Below are 9,972 nucleotides of genomic sequence, written 5' to 3'. Positions count from 1 at the left end.
CATAAGCACACACACACACACATACACACACACACACACACACACACACACACACACGCATATTCATATTTATGTGTGTCTTTTATATATATATATATATATTATATATATGATACACACATAAATATGAGTATGTTCGTGCATGTGTGTGTGTGTGTGTGTGTGCTTGTGTAAATAGTATATCACAATATGTGTGTGTTGTATGAATGTTTACATTTATTTATATTTGTTAAAAATTAGTCTTGAATCAGAGTGATAAAAGTGATCATGGTGTTATTGTGGTGACATTGCCTCTAATTTTATTCAGTTTATGTTAATGTTGGTTTTAAATCAGTAGAGGGCGCTGGAGACCAGGACAGTCGGCTGCCATTGGCAGTGACAGTACATGAGTTAAGGATAGTTCTGTACTCAAAACAGACTGCAAAATGTACCAGTATGATTTGTACCAATAGGATTTTTCTTTTCATTTCATTTTAACACCTAAGTGAAATTTCTAATGAATGTAACTAAAAAAAAAAAAAAGTTACTTTTCACCACACCAAATCATGTTCAATTTAGGAATTGCTTTCATTTAAACCTACCATTCGACCTAAACTTTAAAATCTACTTTTCACATTGCAGTTTAGAAAGTTTTTCATTTGCTTATGTTGTCATTCATTCTAATACATTCAATGTTTTAATCCAACTGACCTACATACAAATGGTTGTTCAGAAAACCATTACATGGCCAGCAGGTTTGATTATTGTTTTCACAAACTATCACATAAAAATGACATATTTGAAACAGAACAGCCTTCGGGAACATGTACTGCCCGGATGCAGAGGAGGTGTCGATCTGCCCACAGAAGGTCTCTCGCCAGCCACAGTGGCAGCCGCAAGCTCACGCCCCCTTGGTGATTTATAAACGCTACCACTGTCATGCTGTCCATCCTGATGAGAACGTGACGGTAGAGAATGTCCGGCAGAAAGCACTCGAGCACTAGGTGTACAGCACGGAGCTCCAGACACAGTTTATGTGCCACAACTTCTCCGTTTCTGACCATATCACGAAGGCTGGTCTGCCGTCGCATACGGCTCCCCAGCCCGTGCTCAATGCATTGATTTTGCAAAGCACGCGAGGCAGAAGTTTCACTGGAGGAAAGGCATACTTGCGTACTTTCGGCCAGCTGTGAGCTAGTGCATCCACTCCCAGGGGAGAGTGTGTCAGTGAATAAAACAGCGGGCAGTGAGTGTTCTCCGCTGATGCGAAGAGATCCACCTCCGCCCTGCCGAATACACTCCAAATCATATTGACTGTCAAAGAGTGTAATCTCCAATCCCCGTGGATTACCCCGCCCCTCGACAGTAAATCCGCGCCGTAATTCAGGCATCCGGGGACATGTACTGCCCGGATGGAGAGGAGGTGTCGATCTGCCCACAGAAGAAGGTCTCTCGTCAGCCGCAGCAGCGGTCGCGAGCTCACACCCCCTTGGTGATTTATAAACGCTACCACTGTCATGCTGTCCATCCTGATGAGAACGTGACGGTGGAGAATGTCCGGAAGAAAGCACTCGAGCGCTAGGTGTATAGCACAGAGCTCCAGACAGTTTATGTGCCATAACTTCTCCGTTTCTGACCACGTCCCGAAGGCTGGTCTGCCGTCGCATACGGCTCCCCAGCCCGTGCTCGATGCATCTGTTGTAACAGTCTTTCTCCTGATCACTTGGCCAATAAGAACACCCCATGCGCTCTGTGGTACCTGGCCCTTTAGCCATAGCTGAAGCGGTCGCATATGTAGGAGCCCTAGTTTGCACACTGTCGAGGCGGCAGCCATCTGGCCGAGCGTCCTCTGAAAGCATTTCAGTGGGGGAGAGTGCCCTAACTTGAAGACTGCGAGAGAGCTGATCAGTTTTTGTGAGCGCTCCTCAGACAGATACGCTCGCATATTGATTGAATTCAGCTCCACTCCTAAAAAGGAGATGTTCTGGCTCGGTACCAGCATGCTCTTTTGCATATCGACAGTCAGCCCTAAGCTCTGAAGATGATCGTGGAGTCTGAGCTTGTCGGTGAGCAGCGCGCTCTCTGATTGGGCTAAGACTAGCCAATCGTCGAGATAGTTCAGGATGCGCATTCCACTCTGCTTCAGAGGAGAGAGAGCAGCATCCATGCATTTCGTAAACATACGAGGGGCCAGGGATAAACCGAAGGGTAGGCCCGTGAATTGGTACGCTATCCCCTCGAATGTAAGTCTCAGGAAATGCCTGTGGCGAGGGGCTACCTGAATGTGAAAATAAGCATCCTTTAAATCCACAGAGATAAACCAATCTCTTGATCTGATGTTTGTGAAGATTTGTCTCAGCGTAATCATTTTGAACGAGAGCTTCGAAAACGCGCGATTCAGCGGTCTCAGGTCCAAGTGTGAGTGGAGTCCGCCGTCTCTGGTACCAGAAAATAGTGACTGTAGAATCCGCTCTCACGGTCTGCTAGGGGCACTGTTTCTACAGTGCGTTTTGCGAGGAGGTTGTGTATTTCCTCTCGCAGAACTGAGGCATTTCGCTCCTGTACAGTGGACATTAACACACCATTGAAACGGGGCGGCCTGCGGAAGAACTGAAGCGTGTAGCCATTCTTTCTTGATTTACTAACCCACTCTGATACCCCTGGCAGTGCCTGCCATGCTTCTGTGAACTGTGACAGCGGGCCAGTTGGACTGGACACCGTGAGGGATAACTCGCCGTTGGGGGACGAGGAGTTTAATACCACACGAGTGTGAGAGTGAGTGATGGGGGAGAGGGGAGTGAGAGGAGGAGAATTGCTTTGATATTGAGGTGAGTTTTGTATGTTTTTCGACTTTATTGCACTGCATAGTGGAACAGTCAAAACACAAACATGACAATTGCTCTCGCTGCCCGCAACAGACAGGGGGGCGTGGTGAACACACACAGCAGAGTGAGCAGATTTTTTCAGCGGCTCTTCTCCGGTGCTGGGTGCAGATTTCCTCCTCCGAGAGACAGCATCAGGAATGTGGCTTTGATTCCGGTGCCGGTGGCCTGCTGTCTCTGTCATATCTGGCCCTTCGAGCCCTGACGGCGCTTCAGCCAAGGCTGTCTTGGTCTCACCGCCGGCTCATGTTCGCGCCGAACAGCAGCAGAAGAGCCGTGCGGTCTTCCTGCGTGCTGCGCTGAGGAGGAGCGGGAACTCGCAGGAGGGTTCGCGCCGGTGCGCTTTGGCAGGAAGTGGTTAATAGCCTTCGACTGCTTCTGCGCTTCAACGAAGCGCTCCGTGAACGTCTCTACCGCTGCTCCGAAGGCCAAGGCTGTCTTGGTCTCACCGCCAGATCATGTTCTCGCCGAACAGCAGCAGAAGAGGTGTGCGGTCTTCCCACGCGCTGCGCTGAGGAGGAGCGGGAATGCACAGGAGAGTTCGCGCCGGCGCTTTGGCAGGAAGTGGTTAATAGCCTTTGACTGTTTCTGTGCTTCAACGAAGCGCTCCGTGAACGTCTCTACCGCTGCTCCGAAGAGACTTGAGGGATTCACAGGAGCATCCAGAAGGGCCGTTTTTTTCAAGTCCTTTAACTCGGTCAGAGTAAGCCACAGGTGACGATCTAGCAGCACAAGATTCCACATGTTGCGGCCGATCGTTCGAGCTGTCACCTTCGTCGCTCTGAGGGCCAGATCCGTGGCGCATCGGTGCTCTTTGAACACTTCAGGGTCCGGCCTGTCCTCATCCAGAGACTTGAGTAGCTTGGCCTGATACACATCATACACAGTATCGCCATCACGTGCAGTGCTGAAGCTGCTTGGCCCGCCGCGGAGAAAGCCTTGCCGGCGAAGTTTGCAGTGGCGTGGCAAGATTTAGAGGGGAGAGACGCGTTGTTTCTCACTCTCCAGTTCGCCGCGGCTGAAGGACAGAGATGGGCAGCAAAGGCTTCTTCCACGGGGGGGAGTTTAACATACCCCACTTGTTCAGCGCCATCCACAGAAGACAGGAGTAGGCCATAAGGTGAGCTAGGAAAAAGAGGCTAGAAAATGATTTTCGTTCCCACGCCTGGGCGTAAATGTGTAGCCTAGTAGTGTAGGCCATAAGGTGAACTAGGAAAAAGTGGCTAGAAAGTGATTTTCGTTCCCACGCCTGGGCACTACTTTTTAAATGCATTTTTGCATAGACAACACCATATTGGACTTTATGTTAAAAGTTCTCCGCAAAATATCCTGCAGTTTTTTGTCACGATCCATAAATGTGTATAATTGTGAATTAAAAAAAAAAGGAAAATCTTATGCTGCTGGTTTTGCTTATAACTTTATTTATATTCATTTTAGCAAAACAAAATATATCTTAAACTGACCATTATACATGTACCTTAACATTTGAGAAATATATTGGTGCATTATATACTCAAGTGTGAATGTAGACCATAAAATATGGCAAATTTCTACAAAATACGCTTCAACTTCACGGATTGGCACCAAGCAAAATTAAACATACACATTGTAAATTTAGCAAAACTGTGATGTATTATACATCAAAATTTTCAGTAGGCACTGTGTAATCACAGAAACATAAAGAAGAAGCACACTTTGGCCCAAATTGGCTAAAATGACTCAAAATGCGACCACACCCCTCTTAATTATGAATAATGCCAAAAATGAACATTTCTACAACAGATTCATTGCAGCTGAAAATCAGCTGCCAGAACTTTGTCAACTAAACATTCTCCACCTTTGGTTTCCAATAAATCCAAAAGAGCTGATTTGTTTGTTTTAGCAAGTGAACCATCAGCACTGGCTAAAGGATATGATACCGTTCCCAAGGAGTAGGACAGAATTTCCCGCAGGTCTATCTTTCTACTTTGACCTATGACGAGTAGTCTGGAAAATAGCTTCTTGTCGGCACGCAGAATCACTTCCTTGCCTGCTGCCGATTTCTTTTTTGTCTTTGCTTGGTCACTTAAGGTCTTTAGTTTTTGTGTTTTGATGGGAGCAAATATATCAACTGATGGTGATAATAGTCTTTGGTCCATAAACTCTTTGACAGCATTTTCCCCTTTTTCCAGAGCTGTGAGCAAATCCTTCATTATTTCTTCAGCTGCGACTGTCCCAGAGCTAAGACACACAATGCCATCTTGGTGTGTGTCAAAAGGATTCAGCATGGAATCTAGGGTGGAAATTATTCTGGTCACAGCCTTTTCATCGGCATGAATTCGTGTGCTGTCAAGGTCTTTACGTTTCCTTATATCAGGAGATGTACCTGCCATTGCCTCACATTGTCTTGCTATGGCTGCTCTTTCATGTTGCGACAATATCCAGCGATATACTGCAGCTCGATTCTGTGTTATCCCTGTCCAACCACCCTTTGTCTTGGAATCTCTGTTGCATGTTTGCTCAATGGCCTGGTCACAAGCAATCGAGGCAAATCCATGGACACTTTGACGTTGGACAGTCCACTGGCCTTTAACACTGAGTTCGCTGTGGCAAGAAGGATGTGTGAGGGGCAAATTGACCATTTCCAGCCAGTATGAAGGTAAATACCTAGCATAATTTACATGATCGTATGCAAAAAACCACGGCATCATCAAGTGTACTGTTGACAGGTGAAGCTGCCAGTCCGATTCTCGTGTTGCTCTCACAAACAGAAGGAGTATCTGTACCATGTTGATGTACAAACTCCAGAAGGCAAACGTTGGGTTTTCTGCACTTCTTCTTTTCACAAAGTCCACATATTTTGAACACATTTTGTCAAATTTTTCATTTGCACACAAAACATCCATGGTTCTGTCCTGGAATGCACATTTGATTTCACTGATGACATCCATACACTCATTTCTCTCCTCTGGTGGCAAAGAGTCTAAGAAGGTGAGAAATCTGATGCGTTGCAGACTCTCATACAGAAGTTTGTGTGCCCTCATGCTGCGGTTGTAGTGATGACCACTGATCACTCCACTGATGGATGCTGGGGCAACAACTTCGGACTCAATGAGTATGTCTTGCAGTCCTGCATCTCCAAACCTTTTTCCTAGAATGCTCAGGTAGGACATGCATGTGTGAAATTCACCTAGTCTAATCACTATACGATGAGTAAAGTCATTGTCTTTCCAGCGGATTTGCTGAGCTTTGGCATATATAGCTTGGTCAAAAACTAACACTATATGGTCCAGTTCTAGCTGATCAGCAATTTGGACACTTCGCTTCAGAATTGTGTTTACTGTTGACATCTCTGTCGGTGAAGCCTCAATGACTGGAAGATAATACAGTGCTGACTTTTGCAGAGTGCCATCACCTTTAAGCAATGTATGGAAACCTGTCCAGCTTGGGATTGTGCATCTTTCAGCATCTATGGACTTTAAAACAACATATGCAAGTTCAGTTTGTGCAGCAGACATGGTGTTCAATTTGTATGTGTCTACCTGTAATGGAATACTTTCATGATGAAACAAGTTCTGTGGTCCTTGTCTTTTAGACTGATGGTACTGTTCGATAGGGATGCAAGGGGGTGCTTTGAATGAGGAAACTCCCTTCTGTAGTGGTTGTCTGTTTGTTGTTGACACAGGTTCAACTACAGAACTTTGCAGCATAATCCCATTTGTGTGGTGAGTAGTTCCACGACCTGATAATGTCTCCTCCCCAAAGTCAATATTGTCCCACACAAGTATTGTAGGAACCTTCTTTGAGAATCCCTTGGGTATTTTGTCTCTGCCCTCTACTAGTTGAAGTTGGGCAAGTTTACTGTCTAGACTGACAACTGTGTCCCATGATGCACAATGTCCTAGTCGATTTAGAAGTGACACAATTTGTGATGAACCTGTTAAATGGCGAATGGTTAGACCAAGACACAAGGATTTTGGTGTCTGCCTTCGGCCCTTAGATGCGAGATACACAATGTCTTGACAAATAGATATCACTTTTAGGTTCAAATCATCTGGAATATCAACATAATGGGCCAGTGTTGGTTCCTCAGTTGCACCAATAATCCAGGAAATCAGATTGTACAGTTCGAGTGGCACAACAGATTTTGCTTCACTCACATTTAAATTATCAGACGTGGGTGGCCATGGACATGTCATACCGGGAGAGTCACATAGAAGCATCTTTAATATCAGTGCTGCACTATAAAGTGTCCTTGTGTCCTCTGTAGTATTGATAGAGGCCACTGAGGTTTGTCTTTGCGGACCAGATGTTGTATTTGTTATGTTTTCACCATCACTTTGGCTAGTTACCTCAGTTGACTCTGTTGTTTCTGTACCTGATGGATGAGGTAGCCTGTCTATCAGCTTGTCTGCAGACAGTGTCTCAACAAAAACCAGCTCACTGATGTTGCGCTTGTTGGGCGAGTGAAACACCAGCTGGGGGAAATCACGGATCAACCTCCTCTTCAATTTATCCTGCCTTAAACAAGATACAACGAAAGATGAAATGGTATAAATAAAGATATATTTACACTGAAAACAATTGAGTTAAAATACACTGTGTATCAGCTTTAACACATTATATAATGATTATGATTATCATTATTATAAATTCAATTTTTGTAAGAAAAAATAAAAATGTTGCATAAACATTCTTTCCAAAATGTACCACAATTTTTAATTATCATTTGATAATGCAATATAATAACTCACTGTTCTTCTGAGGTCCCAGTAACTGTTGCAGTAGACTTTGTCAAGAACCTGGTGTACTGTCTGTAACTGGACTTGTGGTATCGCACCTCCAGAGACACACAGTCTTTGTCTTGCATATGCACAAGAATGCTAGTGTCTTCTTTCATCTCAGCAGCTTTCAGCAACTGGCCTGTAAATAAATATATAAATATAATGAAACAAATTTGTAAATAAAAGCTATTATGTAAAAACTGTGTTAACAGTTAAGCAATATTGAGTGTTCTGGCTGTAGCTGTATGCAAAATGCAAATCTGTAAACATTAATTTACGTAATTGTAATTTAAATTTAGCCATGGTGTCCAGCATATGGCATAAAACTTAAAAGTTCAAACGTGTGTTTGTTTACCCACCTGCTGACAATGTTTCTGCCTGTGAAAGATGGTCCTTCTGGCGTTTGCCTGCCACAGTAATGTACTTGTCCGTTTTCTTACAAATGATGCACAAGGCAGGAAGCACAGGACCTGCACAAGCTACTGGCAGGCCCGTCCTGGACCTAAGTTTTTTTGTCGGACATTCAGTTATTGAGGTACTACTACTCGATGACACAGACTGGTCTTTGTGAGCATCTTGAACTTCAGGATGCTGTGTGACACGTTTCTCTGCCGCATCCAAGCGCTTTTTGTCAATGAAACGCCTGTAGCAAGTGGAATGAAACCCAGCGTCTTCGGGAACATTTTCAAACTCGATTTCTATACAATGTTTGTATGTTTCTGCTATTGTCTGATTCTCACCCTGCAAACCAAGCCACCGTTTGACGCTATTTCTGAATGTATCCCATCGTGTGCGTGTAAAATCCTTTGTTTCTTCTTTCTTTATGGACGTGAGATGCATATAGCATTGTTTATAATCCTTTTTACGGAGTTTTGAAGGAGGTCTGGCCGTAATTTCCTCTTCTTCGCTACTCGATATTGACAACAAGGGCGCAGACATCTTGGACTCATGTTTACATGTCGTTCCAAAAAGCGGCCGCCTTATTGGTCGTGCTTCCCACACGTGACGCGAAGTCTAATCACTCATGATCAAAATATGATTACGCGAGTAAGGAACTATTGCCGACTTTAAACACTTATAAAAAATAAACTGCAGGATTATACATGGAGAACTTTTATTTTCTCGCTCAAAACCAATAGATATTTTTATTGGAATGAGAAGAATTTAGTGCCCCATATATGGGAACGGGATTAAACGAAAAACGGCTTCACCTTACGGCCTAGAGGGAGGATCCCGAGTTTTGCACTCGACTTTTGAGCGGTGCATTCCATGACTTCGTTATCTCATCGTGCACCTTGGGGAAAAAGGGGCCGGGCCTCCGCGGGGTGTCCTTTCGGCTGCGATCCGACTGGAGGTACCACTCATCCAGACGGCTTCTGGCCGGCTCGGCAGGAGGCGCCCACTCCAATCCGAGCTCATCAACTGCCTTGGACAGGACACTAAGGAGCTTGACATCACTATGATGGAGGTCCCCCGCGTTGCTGCCGTGGGGCGCAATGTAATACAGCGGGCTGTTAGACCACTTCTCTCTCGCAGACGCTGCCACCGAAATGGCATCATCCTCCTCTTCAGCGCCCTCCATGGCACCGAAGGACACCACATCTTGAGCGATGGGGGAGGGGCGGAGAACAGCGATCATGGAGCGCACTGGAAGGGGACCTGCAGCAGGGGGTTGAGGAGCGCGTGGGCACTGAGCCGGCACAGACTTGTCACCTGACCCTGACAGATCCGCATCAGAAGCTCGGGGCACTTTCCTCCTAGGCTCGAAAGAGGCTACAGAGGAAGAGCCCGGCAGGGCTAGTTGGGCGAGTTCATCGCCTTGGACGATGGTCACACGGAGCTTGAGAGTCCGGAGGCTCATATCTCCGCAGTGGGGGCAGTCCGACTCCCCAAGCACCGCCCCTGCGTGGGCGCGTCCCAAGCAGAAGACGCACGACTTATGGCCATCAGAGAGTTCGATTGGCTCTGCGCAGGAGAGGCAATCGCGAGTCACCGGAACACAGCAGGGGAAGAGAAGGCGTGTCCACTGCAGCGTGTAGATCACGGTGAGTTGTCTTGTTGATAGGCTTCTTGCTTCTCGTAGAAGGTTGGCTGAAGAAAAAGATTCTGAATAGATGACGTACAAGCGCTGCTTTATATAGAGTGGGAGCCCCTCATATTTCGCGCGCTTGAACACCATTCGCCAGTTTCACTAGCATGATTCAATAAGGCTTCAGTAGTATTTGGAGGAAAGGGTATTTCCCATAGCAGTGTAGAGTGACCGAATCGAAAGGGAACCCTGAACAGAAACAGTATTTTTATTTTTTGTTTTGTCACATGGCCCCGCATGTATCTAAATGTAAAAATAC

At 45.7% G+C, this 9,972-nt stretch overlaps 1 protein-coding gene across 2 annotated transcripts; it reads right to left on the bottom strand.

Moving 5' to 3' along the window:
• Positions 1 to 7,558: 7,558 nt before the first annotated feature.
• On the bottom strand, positions 7,559 to 8,606 carry LOC107695444 (uncharacterized). 2 transcript variants are annotated; one of them, XM_016495348.1, is made up of 2 exons: positions 7,980 to 8,606; positions 7,559 to 7,763 (listed from the first exon to the last, which is right to left on the bottom strand). In XM_016495348.1, exons 1-2 carry the CDS (start codon positions 8,561 to 8,563, stop codon positions 7,742 to 7,744), a joined length of 606 nt encoding a protein of 201 aa, XP_016350834.1. In that variant the 5' UTR covers positions 8,564 to 8,606; the 3' UTR covers positions 7,559 to 7,741. The 2 variants fall into 2 exon arrangements, with proteins under 2 accessions (XP_016350834.1, XP_016350833.1); XM_016495347.1 differs by having other exon boundaries at positions 7,984 to 8,606.
• Between the last annotated feature and the right edge of the window lie 1,366 nt (positions 8,607 to 9,972).

Source organism: Sinocyclocheilus anshuiensis, unplaced genomic scaffold (assembly GCF_001515605.1).
Source record: "Sinocyclocheilus anshuiensis isolate Anshui unplaced genomic scaffold, SAMN03320099.WGS_v1.1 scaffold678, whole genome shotgun sequence".
Taxonomy (NCBI): domain Eukaryota; kingdom Metazoa; phylum Chordata; class Actinopteri; order Cypriniformes; family Cyprinidae; genus Sinocyclocheilus; species Sinocyclocheilus anshuiensis.
Note: the sequence above shows the minus strand (reverse complement) of the source record. Positions and strands in the feature narration are given on the sequence as shown.

Coding starts and splice junctions, on each gene's coding strand:
- LOC107695444 (XM_016495347.1), bottom strand. CDS start 8,563: ATGTCTGCGCCCTTGTTGTCAATATCGAGTAGCGAAGAAGAGGAAATT. Junction 7,764..7,983: donor GGCAGAAACATTGTCAGCAG/GTGGGTAAACAA, acceptor ATTTATTTACAG/GCCAGTTGCTGAAAGCTGCT.